At 47.1% G+C, this 21,546-nt stretch overlaps 2 protein-coding genes across 2 annotated transcripts in view; one reads left to right on the forward strand and one right to left on the reverse strand.

Annotated features, from left to right (window-relative positions):
* Positions 1–2,429, reverse strand: part of znrf3 (zinc and ring finger 3) — a 78,029-nt gene extending 75,600 nt beyond the window's left edge. Inside the window, exon 1 of the mRNA XM_035639022.2 lies at positions 46–2,429. The gene's annotated coding sequence lies outside the window, so the exon portion shown is untranslated. The remainder of the gene's footprint in view (positions 1–45) is intronic.
* A 2,101-nt stretch (positions 2,430–4,530) lies between these two features.
* xbp1 (X-box binding protein 1) lies at positions 4,531–7,597 on the forward strand. The gene is made up of 5 exons (XM_035639024.2): positions 4,531–4,912; positions 5,452–5,548; positions 6,770–6,886; positions 6,985–7,151; positions 7,280–7,597. The coding sequence occupies exons 1-5, from the start codon at positions 4,671–4,673 to the stop codon at positions 7,455–7,457; spliced, it is 801 nt and encodes a 266-aa protein (XP_035494917.1). The 5' UTR covers positions 4,531–4,670; the 3' UTR covers positions 7,458–7,597.
* Positions 7,598–21,546: the final 13,949 nt, after the last annotated feature.

The raw sequence follows: 21,546 nt of genomic DNA on the forward strand, positions 1-21,546 counted from the left end.
CCACCCCTGCAGCTGGCCGCTGTCCCAGGGTGTGACCTCACTCACCTCCATTGTCCAGCCGGGCTTTACCCCACAACGCCGCCCGTTTACTCCATGTGCCCACGCCGATGAGCACACACGGGCGTTGCCGTTTGCCCTGCATGCCGTGCCCTCACCGTAGAAAAACAAAAAAAGAAAAGCTGTTAGATTGACAGCGGCCTATAATTAAGCATGCGCTGGTTGTTATATTGTTCTTAATTAAATCAGGATGATTGCTGGAAGCTGAAACATGCTCTAATCTACTAATATTTGTTTTGAATCAAGGTTATAATTAAAAGGAGAATACAATGGGGTGCCGTGTGGGCATGGTGTGACTGATGAGAGTTGCATCAAGTATAGTCAGTGTTGGCCAATGTATTTGGAAAGACGCCCACATTGTAGCACAGCAGTTTGAATGCCACGGGGGTGCAGTTTGAACTTGGATTGAAATCTTACGACACAGCTCACGTCTCCATCTGGATTGGATAGGTACGTGTTTTTTTTTACACACCCTGACAGTTGTTTTTTTTATGCTTTTGGGTTTGGTGCATTTTGAATTGTGGCTTTGAGGATCCACCCTCCCTAATCACAGGCTCCAACCTAGAGCTCCAGGGAGGATACTTACTTGCGCGTTTTGCGAATGCCTTCGCCTCTGTGTGCATTCGTGTGTGGGTGTGTGTGCGTGTGTGCGTGCGTGCGTGTGTGGGTGTGAGTGCGTGTGTGTGTGTGTGTGTGCGTGTTAAGTAGTGGTTGAGCGGCGTCTAGCAGCCAGGGCGGACTATACATAGATTTAGCTGTGCACACAGTCCCTCTCGGAGCCTCCGAGGAAGATCATCTGGATGTGTAGCCATTGATTTAAAGGCTGGCGTTGCAAATACAGAAGGCCTATACATTTGTCAGTCCAACAATGGATAATAGTGCAACACATCTGAAACAGTATCCGGGGTGCACTGAGGAGTCTTGTGTAGCCGGTGAACTCACACCCTTACAACCGTTGGCAGCTTTAGTTCTTATACAACCCCACACTTATGATTACTATGTCTATTATTCCTTTAAATCCATCATGCATTGGTCTGCTGACCCTAATGATGATGGCATGTGAAGCTTACATGGAACTCATTCAACCCTTCCACACGAACAATAATAGACCAGCTGGAGTTTACGCTTTGAGGCCAAATTGCTCAACTTCACTATTCATTACAGAGCAGCTAAAGCTAATTGGCTGTGCTAAAACTTTATAACCCTAAAAAGTCACACAGTTTAAAGCCGAAACTTGTCGAGTCAATCCCAAAAACTGCTCACGCTTGGGTCACATTTTGCCACTAAAACATACATTTTGGTGTTTTCACCCGGATGTCATCTGAAAATACAACATTTGACGCACATTTAAAGGTACTAGATGATACTCGAGGCAAATAGTTTGGCATTCTGGGAAATATTTGCTTCCTTTGATGAGAAGAGCAATTCCACTTTCTGTTAAATATGATGCTCGAGCTACTGTAACAGCTGGTTAGCACACGTTAGCATACAGGTAGAAGCACGGGGTGGACAGCTAGCTTGGTGCTATGGTTTAATCCAATCAGTTACCAAATGTAAAAACAACAACAAAAAGGTTTTTTTGTGTGTGCCAGTTCGCTGAGAAGCATTGAATAAACAAGATAATCTCTTCATTAGTGGTCTTTTGTAGGTTTGGGTAGGCAGACTGTTGCCTTTGGAGAAAACCACCCTTTGCTATGCTAACCGTCTGCCGGCTAAATGGATCCTTCTTTAAGGGTCAGACGTATAAAATAAAATCAAAAATAAAGATTAGACTGTGTTTCTGTGTGTGTGTGTTGTGTAGTGATTTGTTGAAGTAGTTTTTAATCAATAACAAGCTCCAGGTTCTAGGTCGAGCTCAAGTGTGCTCCGAATGCCCTCTCGAGTCTCTTAGACCAATCGGGCGGCAAAGGCATTTGCGGTCTCGAGTGTCTGGTCCGTCCTCGTCTCACATTCGTATTCAAAGAGCGTTAATTGTTTGTTCGAACATTGTTCCCATGTAAGCACATCATGCATTAAGAGGATTTTCTTGAATCGACAGAGCATTACTTTTGCGGTCACAACACTTATTTTCTGTGGGTTGATACCGCTGATATGGGTCTGGGGACATTTTTACGGAATGTTGAAAACACTGCGGCCCGAGCACGATTTGCATTTTAAAATGTAAAGCGTTCGCCGAACAAAGGACATAGTTTGACTACTAACTGCCGCCCTGCACATTTCCACGTTGACAGCTGGCTATGCACACTGGACCGAATGTTGAAAGACTTCAGTCTTTCAGTAGTTACTATGAGACAAAAAGGAAAAATCCCTCTGCAGAACATTTTTTGAATTCTTTAGAGTTGTTTATCCCACATAACTGAGAGCTAAGCAAATATAGGGGAGGGGTCACTTCACTAATAGCAAATGTGACACTTGTCTCACCATGACGGGGGGGGGGGGGGGGGGATCCCCAGCCGACTTTCCAGGTCGAAAATAACTGCGTGTCATCACATGGCAAAGAGGTAGCGTGCAATATTAAATGATCTTTGCCAGTTTGCTCTCTCGGGGTGACATAAAGAAACTCAAGAATAGGAAATGGTCACGACGAGGTTCAAAGGCACCCCTATTTCCTGATTTACTTTCGGGCTTGTAGCGAGTAAGTGTCAACTTGTGGCCACTGGAGTTTGACCCTCTTGGTAGATTGCTGAAAAAAATAATAAAGCGCATCCTGCATTGGAATCCTGTTTGTCTTTCTCCGACACTACTACACCAGACACTACGACACACTTAAGCACACCATCGTAAACCGCTGCTCTCACTCTCGCCGGTGTTGATTGGGCTGTGCTGGTAAAGCTCGGCAAACAGGCCAGTGTTTGCTCTAGCTGCAGCAGTGACTCGTCCTGGGGTGAGGGACTGGAAAGGGGAAGAGGAGGGTAACAAGCTGTTAACAATTACAGTGGCCCGCCACTGCAAAAATGTGTGAAATCCTATTTGAGGACAAATAGGAGTTTCAGGCTTGTGTACTTGTGAACGTGCTTTTTTCTCTCAACAGTTTCTGGCTGAGGCAAGTTTACTTTGCGGGGCGACACCTTAATCGGAAACAGTGGATGATTGTTTGCTGTCTTTTTGTGATGGCATGAATGTCTCCACGCAGTCTTGTAGCACACAGACATATTATTATCATCGTCGTAAACTCTTAACTTAAAGATGGCAAAAGGTGTGTTTGCTGAGTTATCTTTGGTCACCACATCAAGTTGCTTTTTAAATGTATTGCAAAGAACTCATTTTGTTTTAGTGTAATACGTTATTCTTTATGGATCAAGCAAACCCCTATAGTTTCATTAGAAAGGACAACTGTTTTTTGGTCTACTCGAAATTAGGTTAATTGTTATAAAGATATGAAACAAAATGTAACAAAACACTTTCACACAATCTATATTTTGTTTTTTCAAAAATCTAGCATATTTTACCTTACTTTTTTAGAGGTGACAATTTTGGATTTGATTACAATGTGAGAAATCAAAATGAAATTGTTTCCATCGCGTACCTAAATGAATCATTATTGTAATCATCATGTGATGCAACATGATTGCTGTTTCTTTAATTGTAAGGCTGATTTTTTACATTTTTAAATTTATTCTGAAAATCAATGTGAGCCAATTCGCTGAGAGTCGTCGACTCTTCCCCTGGTATACGGATGACAGGAATCTTTTGACAAACAAGAAGCTGTCAAATATACGACCGACACTCCTTTACGGGAAGTAGGACATGAGCATTTCATGGAAAGATATCGGAGTGGCAAAGCTTGTTTTGTTTGTGTGGTGTGATTAAATTCCTTCAAGGGAAAGAATGAGGGGCAGTTTCCTGCACAAGATAGAGAACAAGGAGTATGTATACTGACTTTGAACCTTGAAACTTAAAAAAATGAGGATTTCATAAACAATGATTCCTATCCTAATAAAAAAAACAATGCGCAGGGGCATTTACGTCGTTTGGTCCGTTTGATATGAAATCTAAAATCCTGTGATCGTTGACCTTTGAAACAAACACGGTATTTACAACAACTCTGGCCAGAGAGCTTGTAAATACCACGCATTTGGGTAAAAAGCGTCTCAGATTGTCTCATCATAATGAAACTCCCACACGCTCACAAGTGTATTAGACTTGAACTGTGGACTTTTAGGGAGATTGTATCGGTGAAAAACACGATGCAACTCCTGGAAATAGAATACACTGAAATCCCTGAGAAGAGAAGAGAAAGAGGAATAAGATGGCTGTGTTGTTCACTTGAAAACAACAAAAAAAAACCACTGTAGTATTGACGGGAAATTACATTTGCAAAGAACCTGGGGGCACTTTTTTTCACTCTACAAATACTGAAACTTCAAATGCATAATTAACATCAGCGGGGGCGACCAATCACGTGGCCCGCAACGCCATTGCGTCAGAGCCGCCGGGAGCCAATCAGCTGTCACCACGACAGTAGAAAAAGATCGCGGACGCGACGGCTCCAGTTCCACAGTTGGAGAATTCACCGTAGAACGGCGGAACCGGGGAAACCTTCACGGGGTTTCGAGAGACTTTAACGAGGATAACCGGTAAATTTACAGACGGCGCCGCCAGGATATTCCAACATGGTGGTGGTGGCAGCAGCAGCAGCGACCGGCGGAGCCCACAAGGTGCTCCTCATCTCCGGGAAGCCGTCCGGCGGCTCCGCAGCGGCGGCGGGCTACAGCCGGCCGCTGTCCGTCGTCCTACCGTCGTCCGCCGCCAGCCAGGCGTCGTCGGACTCGGACTCCAACAGCTCCGCGGGGCCGCCGATACGGAAACGGCAGCGGCTCACGCACCTGAGTCCGGAAGAGAAAGCACTACGCAGGTTAGTTTGAGGGAAAGAAAAAATATAAATATATATATATATTCACAGCGGCCATTGTTGTAGGAATAAACACAGGGGGACACGCCCAACACGTATCGATCCCGAACTAGAACAGTAGTAATCGATCTTTTTTTAACCCTTTAAATCTTAGCACGACACCATCTGATATCGTGAGTAGGTTAATCGAAGAGCGAAGTTGACCTTTGATTCTATTAAAGTGCGTCAACGTTGTTATTCTGCGGCGCTTCGGACTCTGAACGACGTAGCTCGTCTGGTCCAAGGTGGGCCCCGCCCCGCCCCGCCCCGCCCCGCCCCGGCCCGGGTGCAGATTTCCCCCGGGGATTTGTCTGCGTGGCAAGGAAGAAAGAAAAAAAAGAAAAATGGCCGTTGACTGCGCAGCAACGTGAACCCCTTAAGTCACGTCAGAGGGCTTAGTCAGCACCATGGAAAAGACTGAGCTCGATTCCCCTTTTTTTCTTTCTTCTTCTCTTCCCTTTTTATTAACCCTTCCATCTGTTTCTCAATTCTTCTTCTTCCAGGAAACTCAAGAACAGAGTCGCAGCTCAGACAGCCAGAGACAGGAAAAAGGCCAAAATGGGGGAGCTGGAACTGCAGGTCATAGAGTTGGAGCTGGAGGTAATGAAAGGAGTCCAAAATAAATAAGCATCATTTACAAACAGAACATTGTCTTGCTTCAAAGTCATGATTCCAGAGCTGCAACAGTTGATCCATTAGTAATCGACTGCTAAATTAATCGCCAAACTATTTTGATAGTCGATTAATCGGTTCAAGTCGTTTTTATGGAAGAAGAAAAAAGTCAAAATTCTCAGATTTCTGTTTCTTAAATATCAATATTTTCTGGTTTCTGACGCGTCTGGGGTGAAATATTTTTTTCAGGTCATTTTTTTTGTTCAGATTAGATCTGAATTTTGAAAATTAGAAACAAATAAAAAAGCTAAAATGGAAGGAAATGAACACTGAATTTTACAGGTGAAGTGATCCGTCCATGTCTGTACAGCAAATCCTTTTCTACATGACTATAAATCTTGAAATGAAACATTCACTGATCAATTCAAGAATCATACCACAAATTCAAAGAGAGAAACAAGTAAATAACTTTTTAAAACATTAATCCTCATTTTTAAATCTTGGCACGCACAGATCAATTTGCAGTAGCGCTGCAACAGTTAATCAATTAGTAATCGACTACTATTTTGATAATCGATTTATCGTTCAAGTAGTTTTTATGGAGAGAAAAAAAAGTCTAAATTCTCTGATTTCAGCTTCTTAAAGGTGAATATTTCCTGGTCTCTTTGCTCCTCTGTGACAGTGAAGTAAATATGTCTTGCGTGTGGACAAAACTAAACATCATCTTGGGGGTTTGGGAAAGACGGTCGACATTTTTCACCATTTTATGGACCAAACAACTAATCAAATAATCGAAAAAACAATCGGCAGACAAATCGATGATGAAAATAACCGTTAGTTTCAGCCCTACATTCTTAATGTCTTCTGACGTATAAATGTAAATATAGAATGATTAATGACTTCAGTCTTGACAGGTGTTTTTTTGTGGCATTTACCCTGTTTTGGATAGTGACCGTGAAGAGACGTGATGTGCGCTAAATGTAGTCAAACTAGGGACCTCCTGCTTGAAGGCATGTTGTCCACACCTTATCGTTAAGCTGTCAGTTTGCCCTATGAAATACTTTTTTTTCTCCTTGCTTGTTTTGCAGTTTAGTTTCAAGTTTGGGTTTGTTTCTCTCAGGTCACTTTGTGCGTCAAGCCCCGATAAAACGGTTTCAAGTTTCATGTGCTTAACGCAACACCTGTTTGTTTTGTTTTTCCTTCCGGCAGAATCAGAAACTTCACATCGAGAACAGGCTGCTTCGGGAAAAGACGACGGGCCTACTGACAGAAAATGAGGAACTGAGACAGAGACTTGGGTTGGACACCCTCGACTCAAAAGAGAAGGTAAGGTTCAGTTGGTTGGCTTGCAGTGTTGCCGTTTTTTTTTTAGTTTTTTTTTAGAGTGGATTGAGCTTAATTCTGTTCTTTTTTTCTCCTCGCAGGTTCAGGTTATCGTGTCCACCGGGAACGACGCAGGTTTGGGGATCGGGTCTTCTGAGTCCGCAGCACTCAGGCTACGTGTGCCTCCGCAGCAGGTGCAGGCCCAGCAGTCCCTAAATCTGAAGACTTCCCAATGGATACAGATGGTCCTGACAGTACAGACTCTGAGGTGAGTCTCCCAGCAAAAGATTTGTGCCCTCGAGATTTAATCCCGTTTCCAAGAGCGCTCGGTAATAACACCCGAGTCGGGTCGTGGGTTAATAGGCTAATCTCCTGTTCTCTCTCCCCCTCCTCTAGTCTGATTTGCTCATGGGCATTCTGGACATCCTTGACCCAGAGCTGTTCCTCAAGTCTTGTGAGCAGGAGTGCCAGGAGCCGCAAGTGCTGCTGGTCGGAGGGGGGAACCCAGTACCTTCCGCCACACCTGCGCCTCTGGGGGCCCCACCAGTTAAGCTGGAGGCCCTTAATGAACTGATCCACTTTGACCACATCTACACGAAGCCCGTGGAGGAGGTGTGCGGCGGCGGGCAGTGCAGCGACTCGGAGAGCGACGCGGAGGAGACGATCGACGAGGCCTCCTTCCCCTGTGCGGAGGTGGTGGTCGTCGAGGAGGAGACGGTCTGCGTCAAGGACGAGCCGGAGGAGTTGGTCATCCCCAGCTGTGACGCTCACAGTCAAGTGGATGACTTTTTCTCCGCGGCCCCCTCCCCCGCCATCAGCGGCCTGGATAAGGAAGCCTGCCTTGCGGACACCTACAGTGACTCCGGATACGAAGGGCCCCCTTCCCCTTTCAGCGACATGTCCTCTCCCTTGTGCTCAGAGAGCTCCTGGGAAGACATGTTTGCCAGCGAACTCTTCCCCCAACTTATCAGTGTCTGAATCCATCCCGTCAGCTCAATAAGTTATAATATATCCAGCTAACGTGTAGTGTTCATTAAATACAGTTAAGCATATAATGCTTCATAGTAACATAGAACACCACTCAACCCTATATTTAGGCCAAAACTTAAGGACATAATCTCCTTTCTATTACAGCGGGTCTGTACCACTGATACTGCATTGACTTGTGGGATATGGAGTCTATGGCCCCTTATTTTTTAGCTTCACTTAATTACCACAGAGGATCTAAGATTGATTTAGGAATCTTATCGCTCGCCGTTCAAATATGAAATGTGGATGGAATTCAGTATTTCTGTAACTTTATATGGGGGGGGATGGGGGACCGATCATTTAAATATATTATTTATTTGTATACTCGGCTTCGGAGTCATTGTATGTCTGCATGTATAAAAAAACTGCGATCTTCTAATTTGTTTGCCGCTCTCTTTGTAGTCTTAATTTCTGCATTAAAAAACTTTTTTTGCATTGCATCTCGTCTCCTTGTTTCCGTCATTGCTTGATTGCTCACAGAGGGAGAACTGGGACAAAGCTTCCAACAATACGAAACAAAAAATACACGTGAAAGTAAGATACTTGAAAAATATCGATGATTCAAGATCTGGTAATCTTCTGCAGTAACATTTACATAATATTCCTACAATTAAAAGGTATTTTCAACTGGAGTGGAAACTACTGCAGAAACATCATGAATTAGTTTACAAAGATATTGTGTTAGGCAAAAATTTCCAAACACTCGCTGGCTCCCGTTGAGGATTTGCCCGTAAATTATATTTTTCTTTGAATTTGGGTTATTTGGTAATATCCTATTGTCAGGGATATTTTTCTCTATGGATGTTGAATTACTCCAGTTGCAGTTTTCTGTATTGTTTGTTCACCTACAGGAACTTTGGAAAATGGATAAATAAAAATAATTGAATAATTGGCTATTACCTTTTGATTGAGCCTGCTCGGAGGCTTCATTTAAAAAAAATAGTAAAAACTGAATGGATAAGATAAGATCTTTTATTGATCCTCTTGGGGGAAATCCGGGAAAGTTTAGGGGCTCGTCCGGGAAGAGGACTGTTGACTGAAGCACCTCTCGAATGAACGTGTAATCTAGTCACCAACGGAATCTTTTTTTTACCCTCTGATGTTATAAGAGGACATCAGGAGATTGTAATGAAATATGCAAATTATGGTAAATTAGTCTGTTGATTGTTTACTGTGCCCCCAGTTCAGTGTGAGGGGGTCAAAGGTCAGCGGTGTTTCCTCAAAACGGACTCATCGAGTGAGTTCAACAATTGTTATCACATGTTACGTCTTGTGTGTGAAATGAATAAACATGATTATCATTTTAGTTCCATCACAATAAGCTGCGGAACGCGCTGTTCATTTTCCTTGTCACTCTTCTGCCGACACGCTGTTGCCTTTTTCGGAGAAGGACGCCATGCTTGTGTTACATAACACTTCTAGCTGTAGCTGGGGAGTTTCCTGGGAGTCTGAACCTGAGACTGTCTCGAGTCTTTACTTCCCAACAGAAATAGGTCAGCGTAAGTATTGTTTGTGTGTGTTTTGTGCCCGGTGTGAAGAGAAAAGACGGAAGGGGAGGGGGGTTACACCTTTCGCCTGAGGCCTTTACTTCAATGACAGTGGGGATTCACTCCGCCTGTAATAGAGGAGACAGTCGCTTCTTCTTAAGTTCCCAGAGCTGTGATTGGTTTGACCCACCCTGTGCTGCACAAGAGCCCCTTGAGCCCCCTCGTCGTCGTTGATTAGATCAGGTTTTTCAGATACAGCACTGATGTAATTGGTCTTAACTCTGCAGGGCCCCACAGTTTATCTCTTTCAGCTTTTGGGCGGGGGGGGGAGTCCTGGTTACTGGTTACAAACCTCCTATATACGTTTCACTGCAGATATTACCATTGTAATATGTGACCTCCATGTTGTGTTCTTGTGGTATGGGTTGAAAGGAAACCGCACCGGTCTTTGACGTACGTAGTTTCGCTTCAGCTACCTTAGAAAGACTAAGCGAGACATTCACAGCTTCCTGTCGTGTCGCTGCAAACCACAGCAGAGAATTAAATCAGCGTCGCAGCTGTTGAGCTGAAACTAGAAAAATATTTGCCCTCAGCAGGTCGTTTTAAAAAAAAATAAAAATTTTGATTTCGGGACGCAAGTTGCGGTTTATTTAGCGAAATCTGACTCACTGCTGTTCCAGCTCAGTGGATATACAGTAAGTGTTTCACCCACAGCGTTGAGGTGAAACAAGAGTGCAAACTTTTTTGGGGGTTAAAAATGAACAATCAGCACGCCAAAATCTGTCAAAAGATGTCTGAGTTGTCTCCTAAATTTCCCCCCCCCCCTCCATTAGAAAATAAACACTTCATTGTATTCCTTCCGCCGCCATTTCACTTCTACCCTCTGCTTTCAACCAACTTCCTCTCAAAGTGATTCCAGCTAATACAAGATTCTCTCCCACTGATGCACTGCCACTGAAGTACCCACAGTATTTTCCCTCTCAGCAGATTTGATAGTGTGCGATTTCAACATGCTCTGTGGCTCTGTGACGAAATCCCGGCGTGTAAAAACGTTAAAACGTATGTTTTAAATTCATAACCTAAGCGGAAAGGTCACGTACTGCCAAGCCATGCACCCACTAGACGACATCTACGACGGACATTACACATCTAATGGTATGACGTGCAATATTATTATTATTATCATCTTTGTCGTCGGCCACATTTGGCTTTTCCCCCCCTGTCACAGATACTTGTTGTAGTCTCCAAATTGCGCTCCAGCCCACTAAATTGGTCAAATTACGACTCGACTGATCGGATGTGTATATGACACTTATTGTTTCTGTGCAGTTGCTTCACCCTTTCAATAATAAAACATAAAAAAAACAGTGCATACGGTAATGTCAACAGTTTCTCACCCCCCCCCCCCCACATAATATTCAAATGTTGCTTAACGGATTTGGAAGCAGTCTGATTCGTGGAACGTTAAGTCGGTACGTTCGTGACGCGTGGTACAAAAGTGATATCTGTAACGCCAGTATGTTCTACATGCTGGGATGCAGAGTGCGTTCTGAGGCCTGAAGACGAAATACTCGTCGCACTCAAAACCCCATTGCGGTAAAATCGGTGCACGGTCGTTTCATGAACTTGTGGGACATGAATACGTCGGTAACTTTAAAGTTACGGTGTAATTATCTCCTGCACAGTCATTCGGTTCGCATGGTTTATAATTGTCAGCGGGGTTTGAATCATCCAACATCCACGGGGCCCGTCTCCTGCCGCTGTCGAAACATGACACGCGAGATATAGTTTGTGACCTAAAGATTGAATCTTCCATCGATTATTGTGGCCCCCCCCCCCCCCCCCCCCCCCCCCCCCCCCCCCCCCCCCCCCCCCCCCCCCCCCCCCCAGACTGGATGAAGACGGAGCTCCAGATCGGCACGTTACGTTGAACCCAACCTGGCCTCTGGATGTCAAAGTTCAGGCTCAAATTAGAGCCCGATTTGTGTGGCGATAATGTGACACTGTCGTCACCTATGCATGGATTTGGATAAACCGCGCCGCAGGTCTCCGGTTACTGCACTCAGCGGTGTCATAAAGGGGATTGCTAAACCTACACTGGCAGCTGCCGCTCCAATGCAAATCCAGGTTTAGAGCTGGAGCTGTCCGAGCAGCCCAGACTATAAAAACAGTGCGCTCAAGGAAACCGTGCGTTTGAAGCGAGAACGGTGAAGGAAAAACTGAAGCTGATCAAACAGGACTTTCAGGACAACGTGAGTCAGGTGTAAAGCAAACAGAGTGGCCAGGGCAGCGGGAAACGCACAAGGTGGCTCGTGTGACAGTCTTCTCATGTGAGGGGTCATGGTGATTGTGTTGTTGGGTGGGATGGGGGGGGGTCACACACTCTTTTTGCATTTGCAGAGGCTCGAGGGCCGAGCGAGTTCAGTCACCTGACCCGAGTGAGGAATGATGAAACCCCCCCCCCCCCCCCTCCCCCGCCTCCGGCCTTCTTTATTAAAAGGCAGATCACAAGCTGTGACGGGGAGGGAGGAGGGTTGGGGGGCGGGGGGCATGGGCTTGGTATTTAGGGCACTTTATGAATGATTCAGCTGGGGGACAAGTGAGTCATCATCCCTGTAATTGCCAGCGAAGAGCATCTGTCCATCCCTCGTCCGCGTGGACACGGAGCAACGCGATTCGCCGACGAGCTGCTGCGCTCGACCGCGCGCTCACGTTCCGGGAAAAATGAGCCCTGTCAATCCCGCCTCAGCCGCCCCAAAAGGCGCGTTGCTGCTCTCGTTCTCTCTTCGTGTCTGTCCGGTTTTTCCACATGTCCCCACACGCAGTGAATCACTGTACAGGAGAAACAAAGCCATCGATCAGCCGCCATATCATCGGCATTCCTCCTGCTTCGGGCCGCTCCTTTCCAGAACAACGGAGGAAGAGAGGAGAATGCCGGCACGATAAGTGACAGACCTCCCGTCTCGTCGGGATCCAGTCAGCCGCCTCTTAGTTGCATCACAACTCCAGTGCGTGCGTGACAACAAGGAGCCGCGACCAGTGACGTGACCAGTGACGCGCGCGTGCCAGCGTGTGCTCGGACACAGATGCACACTTCACAGTCGAGGTGGCCTGACTCTCGAGCCGAGAGAGAGAGAGATCGCCATGCTCGGTTAGCACCATGGCAACACAAGGACAAGTCAGTGGAGTGTGTTGAAGCACGGCGGCGCTGAGCCAAAGTGTGTTCCTGAAAGTCAAGAACATTCTGTCCAAACAAGACGCCTCTTAAAAGTACCACAACTGCCTACGTTCGCCCACTTTGTAAAGTCCAGCGTGTGTGGATAAATAAATGTTCTGTGTTTCGTCCCCCTGCTCCAAACTTCAAGCTGTTTTCCGACACGAACTCCGGGAAATGCCCCGCAGAATTACGTCTGGGCAGTTTGCTGTTCGCGACCTGTCCAGGGTGAACCCCGCCTCTCGCCCAATGTCAGCCCCCCCCCCCCCCCCCCCCCCCCCCCCCCCACGACCCTTAGATGGATTAAGGCGCAGACGATGGATGGATGGATGGACAGTTTGCCGTTGGCATATATGACAGGCGCAACAGGAGATTGTCGGACGAGTCGGACGCGTTTCACGACAACAGGAACTTTCTGTGGCGTATGGGTAGAAGCATAGATTGAATATGAAAATGGACGTCTAGTCACCGGTTCCAGAAAGTGAAGCCAATGCAGAAGTGCCTGAGTACCTGTATTCTCTGGAATCGCCAGCAGAGGGCGACTCCACTTATATGTTGCCATAGAAGTCCACGAGAAAAGGACTCTACGTCTCACTTGATTTAGAATGTCAGTAAACATTTTCCCGAGGAGTTTATGGTTCAATCTCTAGTTTTAATTCTTCTTCAATACAGCACGATGTCCATTTCGACGATGAAGCGCCGAATGCATTGGAGCGTGGATGCGGCGCGATTGACAGCTAATAGATGCATGGTCGCAAGTGTAGGTGGGCGCGCCGCGGGCGAGCTCTCAGTTAGACCCGGGCCCCAGTATGTCTGGTTGCAAAAAACCAACATGGCGCTGGTCAAAAACGCCAAACACGGGGCTTCAAAGCGGCAGCTCCCAAACCAACGGGGGACGTCGGCGGTGGGTTGCCAGTTCCCTCCGGAGGAGGAGTGCGAGCTCCGAAAATGGTTCGGGTTTCAGTGCAGGTCTGAAAGCAGCTCTGGTGTGCAACTCACCCATCGGACCACTTTGTGCGGTCAGGCCTTAAAGTCAAATTTAGGAGGAGTGCTTGAAATCTTTGGAAAGGCAACACTTCTACAATCAAGTCCCTCGTCTGTAGTGTGTTCCCTGATGAGTGGACACTCCAAGGCGACAAAAACCCAGTGAGGACAACCCACGTTCATTGTGATCCATCGAGAGAGAAACTCTCGCGACACACACAAAACCGTCTTTTCTGCAAACAAGCTTGAACAACAACAACATCCTCTCTGGGTGCGAGGGGGAGATGAGAGGGGACATTGTGCGCGAGCCGGGCGGCGGCCGGCGAGCCGAGGCTTCCCGGAGGGATGTTTGATAGGCCCTAGTTAATGCGAGCTGCGGGGAGGACTGGCGTCACGCGTTACACAAGGCTCCATTGCCATGGTTTCACTTCCTGCACATGTGGCAGGTCCGCCAGAGGCAGCCCGACTGCTGGGAGGAGGAAAAAAAAAAAAGAACACGAGTCGCTCGGATTCCTCCTGCGCGGCGTGGCAGATCCTCCCTTTGACGCGCTCCCGGGGGGGGGGGGGCACGTCCTGAAAAATCTTTTGATATCATTCAAATGACACCGCTTTGCATTATGACTCAATCTCCAGTCTGATTCAAATTCGGAGGTTTCAACTCTCTACGACAACGGACCAGAGCGTTTGGCCTTTCAACCGCGCGCTGCACCCGGGGCCCCCTGAGGTTAACGCCTCATAAGCGTCAGCGTGCGTTTGCCTGCAGCCACACAGTCTGGACGTGATCACAGAGCACAGACAGACACGCGCACGCACACACACACACGCGCTAAGTATAGTAATTCCCAGGCGGTATTTCATCCTCCATGTGTTTTCATCAGGATCAGCGGCTGCGATCCGAGACAGTGAAGAGCCGCTTGGCCGTCACAGCGTGTACCGTGTCTGTCGTAACATCGGACAGTCCCACGGCGGACGAGTCATAGATCAATGTAGCTTTGAACCGTATGTGCGGAAAACTTACAGGAGAAAGAACAGTTCGTGACCAAAAGCTCCGCAGCCACTCTGTGAGTCTGTACTCCGGTCACGTCGCCCTGGACAAAAGCGTCTGCTAAATGAACGTCGTGTGAGCATTGACGGAATTTGACAGGATCTGAACGCAAAGTCCGGGGGCCACCAGGGTCACGAGCATGCGTCCTCTGAGAGCCACGGCCGCGCGACAGTTGGGATAGTGAACGGTGATGAGGCGATGCCTTGCGAACGGAGACCTCCTCTGTTTTCGTCTGCTGCGGAGCTCACCCGGGGGGGGGGTCACGTGTAGCCACGATGGCGTCGCGCATGACGGCGTAGCGGCGGGACGACCCGGGCCTCGCAAGGTTGCTGTCAGTATTCGAGTGAATGACGAGCATTGTGAAAACCCCAAGACACGTGTTTTCACAATGCCGTGACGGGCGGCGAAGCTTTAAGGATTTCGCAAAACTTCGAAAAAAAAACAAACAAACGACAACTTGTGATTGAGTCATAAATAAGAAAAAAGCCAGCAGGACAGAAATATGATGCGTGATGACAGGACAGTACTGAGGTGGTGTGATGCAACACGAAGACCACCTACAGCTGACACACAGTACAGTCACGGTCAGGTTGTAAAATAATAATAATAATAATAATAATAATAATAATAATAATAATAATAATAATAATAATAATAACGGTAAACTTTCTTTCGCCGCCGTAACCCCCGGCGACAGGTGGTGTCCCCTCGGCCCCCCCCTTGCATGTCACCAGTGCACTTTTACACAGTTATTTTGGGTCGGGCGGTGAAGGCGACGCTCATGTCGAGCCGGTGTGACTGTGTGACAAGTCACTTCGAACAGTGGGCCTCATTGACATTAGTCGGCGTGACACCCCAAAAAACCCCCCGTCCTGTCCGTCGGTTCTCGTCGCTTGGTGAGAGTGCACCTGGGTAGACATTTGGAGAGCGCGCGTGTCCGACCTTGAGGGGACGGCGACTGTGTGCTCCTGAGCTTGTTTGAGCAGCGATAAGAGCCTGTGTACATGTGGAAAGAGCCAGCTGTGGGGGAGCTTATCAGTCCAGGACAAAGGGCTCGCGGAAGCAACATGCAGGAGGAAAACAAAAAAGGAATTCATAAAAAAAACATGTCACTATAGCTTTTACGGGTAATTTCACTTAAATACAACATTGCCAGTGAGCAACGATAAGGATTGTGATACCAAATCGTCTTAGGGATTGGACACCCGGTATTTCACTACCTCTAATGTCCTAGTTTAAAGTTTATTTCACTACAACTCAGCATCTTTCCTTCTTTCGCGGAACCATACTTGGATCCAGCGTCTGGCTGCGCAATGTTTCGCCAGCGAGCGAACTCGTCCCTGTTGGTCCTCAGCCAGCAGCAGCAGCAGCAGCAGCAGCCAAGTTCACTTTCGGTAACCGCACGAGCCGCTGCCGGTGAACCGAGGGGGCAATATTGGATTTTCCTCGCGAGTGGCACATTCGTCGTCTGTGCCTCCGTCAGACGAGCACGCCCACCACACACCGCGGCCTCATGTTCCAGTAACTCGGTGGTGATCACTGTCAACAACTGAAATCCTCTTATAATGGAACTGTTTGTTTATAATCTCGTACGGTTTTCACCCGGTTCTTCTCATTTCTCTTCTCCTTCGACATCTGAGTTATCATTCTTTTTTTGACCTACTCTCATCCGTTCCCTGTCTGCCTTGAGTTTAGTCAAAGTAGACTCCACAACCTTTTGGCAGTTTGACCGTTTCCCCTCCTGGGCTCCTCTCTTTCTTTCCTGTCAATTTTGAAATGTATATACACCTTTAAGACAGTAAGTCCTAGTACAGTCACACACTCAGCGAATAGTTTTTTTTTCAGACTGACGCAACAGCCGCCACACTGCAGACATCTGGGACGGACCACGGCGTGATCACAACTGCGCTCCACTGCGCCCCCAACAGACCGGCCGTGCAACGGCAGCTGTTTTTTGAAAAGAAATGACACACACACACACACACACACACACACACACACACACACACACACACACACACACACACACACACACACACACACACACACACACACACACACACACACACACACACACACACACACACACACACACACCGCACGTCTCAGTGTCCGCCCAGTTGTTTCGTACATCTTTCATCATTCACAGCGGTTTCACCACGTTAAACAGACCTGATGACAAAGATGTACAAGCAGCGAAGAAGAAGAATTCCGTGAAACTTAAACAAGTGACTTAGTGTTTGTACTTTCATAAAGTCTGGGGCTTGTGAGTGGTCAAAATTTAAAAACAGCGTGTCTAAACTTTTGGGCTGCGTCCACAAAAACAATCTCCGTCCAGACGGTCATTTTAGCTCCACGACAGAAAGGATCTCTGTCCATGCAAACATGCCTTAAAAATGCATATCACCTGACCATGCATGAGCACTACAGGCATGTGCCTGCCAGTGTAAACAGGAAACTGTCTTACACTTCCCGTAATGCAACTCAACTGTATCTGTCATTAGACCTTCCCTGTCCTTTAAAGTCAACAGCCCAGTTTGAAACACACACTTTATTATCATTACATGCGATAACTTATTATCCTCAGACCGCTGTCACATGGTCTGTGGCGGACTAACGCCGCGTGCCATAACTCGGAGCTACCGAATTGCTCAGACTTCATAGTGCCACGGAGAGCTGTGTATACATGTAGTGTTTGAGAATCAGTGTCGTGGGTCCAAAGGTGTGTGGCAACAGTCGCGCCACTAAAGTTGTGTTCGGGCGCAGTTGTGAAGTTCAGACTATTTGTCTGGATGCAGTTCAACTTGCCAAATACAAGGTCATGACATTTTGGGGAACAATCCGAAGGAAAGAATGTCAGATCGGAGGATTCACCAGCATGTACCATGAGATCCTTTGATCTCAGGAGCGCGTGTGTGTGTGTGCTAGATCACAGGAGCGTGTAAACCAGATCACAGGAGTGATAAGTCTGACGAGTAAATGAGCAGACCACCGTCTCGTCGTAACTCAGAAATACTCTTAGATTTGAAGAACAGAACAGGGGGCATAGTGGCATGGCCTTTTTCTTTTTTTTTTTTACATAAAGCATTAGAGTTTTCAAAAGCTAATTTTAAAGCTTAAAAAACATCTCAGCCGCACTCATCATGACACTATAATATTCTTTCTTAAACTTTTTGGAATAATACTCTGTAATTTAGACACGACTCACTGAACACGTGACTTTTGTAAAATAAACGTTTTCATTTCAATCAATGCTCCTATTCACCCCATACACGCTCACTGCGACTACCCCGTTGTCCGCTTCAAAGCCTCTTCCATATTTAACTTATGTTCATAATCGTACCAGTTGCAGCTATTTTCTATTGCTTTGTTATTATTATTATTGCTAATTTGCTGTCTTCCACTTTATTTGGTCTAGACTGTGTGCCCCTAAAGGCATGTGAGCTCTACAACCTGAGTGAGAAGTAATGAATGAATGAATGAATGAATGCTTGTTTCCCCCCCTTCATGTTTGCCTCTGCAAGCCCACCATCCCCCTGCCCCGGGGGCTGAAGTGAGGAGTGTGTGTGTGTGTGTGTGTTTGTGGGGGTGGGATGAGCTCAGTTCCCAGACTGTGCGGCATTCTTGAAATGTGTGCAAGCTCGCCGCTGTTCCCGACCCCACCCCGGCTCTTCCAGGCAAGAAACTATCCCCTTTCATTCCGTGCTGCTCTAACACTACCACACACACGCGGCTGTGCGTGGCCCCGCCCCATCTCACATGGAAAATAGTACATCTTATCAATAACGGATAAGGACGACGAGAAGTTACCAGAAGTCCTTTTCAAAAACAGGAGTTAAAACACCGTCGAACACGTTTTTCCTGAACTGTGTGTTTCTAAGTTTAATAGGCACGTTGTGTATTAATGTTTAAAACTAACACTGGGTTCACACAGTCGCAGTGACGAGACAGGATTTCAGACGCGTTCACTTTCAATTCGTCCAAAAAGGGCAGATGGAAGCAATAAAAAGGGAATGTACCAGGCCTGGAGCCACGGGCGTCAGGCAACTTTTATTCACAGCCCCATCGGAGGGCGGGGCAGGGTCAAAGGTTAACACAAGTGTTTAGCTGGGTGCTTCGGCACCAATGCATTTCACTGTCCATCCGTCACACCACTGGTTATATCACCTGTGAGCATATTTAAGGCTTAACATCTGCAACAAAAGATGAATACAGGGTTGTAACCAGAGAGGCACCTGGCAGCTCTTTGTCCAACCTCTGGATGAAAGGAAGAAGTGAGAGGTTTGCACCTGTCCAACTTCCGTTCCCCTGCTCAGAGTTTGTCCGTACACGAGTTTGAACCAGGTGCTCATGAGAAGAAAGTGACCCCTCGAGCACGACCAAACATTGTATCTGGGCATCTGGACGCGCTGCACACTGCAACCGTTGACAGACGAAGAGACGGGGAGGGAGGGACAATTTAAAATAGAAACAGAAACAGACAGACCGAAAGAAACACGACCGAGACGAACATGAGGTCAAAAGTAAGAAACTGGAACTTGCCAACCGAACCAAAGTGTACTTTCGAGCCTGCAAGCCCTCACACACCTTTCCCCTAAACACACCCACACACCCAGCAGTTCCAGACCCCCCCCCCCACCCCCCCCCCCCCCCCCCGACCCCGCCGCACTGGGGGGACCAGACCTCAAGTCGACCGTGGTCCTCTACCACATAGTGTCCTGATGAGGAATCACAAAGAGAAAAACTGCGACCCAGCCCAACGTTGCCCCTCTGAAATCAGCGAGCCATCTTGACTGTCGGCGCCCCGTCATTACACCTTCACATCAGGGGTGTATCGCCCCCTGATTTGTGACCGGCAGGGGCGTGTTCCCGCGGGGTCTGGAATTTGGAAGTCGGGCTCTCGGCCCTAATTGGCGGTTTTCGCTGGGAGCGACCGGCGGTTTATTACCAGGCTTGAGTTTAAGGGGGAAAGAACAGAGGGGTTGAAGAAACCCCCCAGAACCCAAACTCTTTTATTTGTATAACCTGAGGAGGGTAAAATCATTTGAAAACTATTTTAGCAGCACTCATGACCAAACTGGTGAACTTATTTGAGGTGTATATTTTGCTGCGAATCCCTAAATGATAATTAAAATGTGTGTGTGTGTGTGTGTGTGTGTGTGTCAGCTTCCAGTAACTCTGTGAAATGTGGTGTGAGGACGTGCTTCCTGGACACGCATCTGCAGGCTGCAGACGGAGCTCCCTCGCTCCCCCCTCCCCCCTCCCCGAGCGCCTTCAGGAAGTGTCTGCTGCTCTGCGAAACCTCTCAGCGCCTGCGGCACCTGGCTCACCGCTCGCTCCTTGCACACCTCCGGCAGAGTGGACGTCCTGACGGAGGGAGCAGAGAACACGCTGCAACACCAGAACACGGTGTACATTAGTTTGTCATATGCGTGGCACATGTGCATACAAATCTGACCTCGTCCCCCCCCCCCAATAAACGCGCTCGTGACCCCCCACACCTCCCTTCCCCCCCACCCCCGACTCCACATTCCACACCAGATAATCTCTTCACCAGGCTTGCGTACCACGCCACGTCTTGTTGCAGGTCACATGATGAAGGAGGGTGGTGGGATTCAGTCATGTCAAATCTCCCGAGACCCCCGTTTGACCTCTTTAGAATAGCTTACTGCCCCTTTAACACACAGACCGGCTTGCAAGAAAAAAAAAATGCAAAACATGTGAAATAACTACCGGGACGAGTCCTGAGGACGTTTAGGGGGTTAAATGTAAAGCAGCTAGTGAGCGGGTTGAATTATATAACATGATGAAATATGATTTATGATGTGTTTTCCATTCCGCTGTGAAGAATTTAAGCTTGCAATTAAACTACATTACTTCACTATTTAGTCTAATTGCCTTTTAATCCATTCATATCATTTATTTAATCACAAATTCACATTATGTAATTACACATTATTGTTTATGTTATTCTAAATGAGACCCCCCCCCCAAAAAAAAAAAAGCCAGATGCTGTTGGCAGATAAAGTGACTGAAGTACAGTTTGACTGTTTCCTTCCTTCGGCCTCGGACCTGGAGCCACTCATGTCCTCGGGAACCGTGGAGCCGGAACAGGTCACAACGAGTCAGACTTGTTCTTTAAAGAGACTGTGGGTCAAACGAGGCAACAGCAAGAAGAAGAAGAAGAAGAAGTCCCACCTACTGAAGCTAAGAATGGATTCCGCGGTGCGTCACCCGAGAGATATTCGGCCTAAGATGCTGTTCGTTTGTTCCTCGTGGGCGGAATTCACCCGTGAGACCGGTCGGACATGAAGCCGTTGACAGAAGCAACTTTGACATGTGTCATCAAGATTCAGGTTTTCTCATGAACTTCTGTCTGAATCTCAACCCATTGTTAAATCATCACCTACAAATGTAAAGCTGGTTTCAACTGATGTTTGTTTTCATCATTTTTTCCTCTATGTTTACTTTCTTATTGTCATTTTGTCTTGTTCTGTGCCCCTCTATTCTTACGTATGTTGATTAAGCGTCTTATTATTATCATCATCTACAGAATATGGAACTGTGAAGGCCAATTGTGGGTGTATTTGTTCATTTCTTCGTGTTTGTGCTTGTTGTCATGTGCACATGTACCGGACAAACAAGTGAAATTGCAAATTATACACGTTCTGCAAATACGGTCCTACTGTTCTGTGTTCAAATCTAGAGTCAAACTCAGAATAACTGAGAGCCCCAGTGTCCCCGGAGAAAAGAAGAGAGTCACGTGACGCAACGTGGTCGCACGGTGGTCGTCACGTGATCACACCGTCGACAGCCGGAGGAGAATATCAGGCAGTGGAAAGCTTCGGAGCGAGTTCCTGACACAGACTCTGTGATCGCTGACGTCAAAGCTCTGAGCAGGCCG

Source organism: Scophthalmus maximus, chromosome 19, assembly GCF_022379125.1.
Source record: "Scophthalmus maximus strain ysfricsl-2021 chromosome 19, ASM2237912v1, whole genome shotgun sequence".
NCBI classification, from domain to species: Eukaryota; Metazoa; Chordata; class Actinopteri; order Pleuronectiformes; family Scophthalmidae; genus Scophthalmus; species Scophthalmus maximus.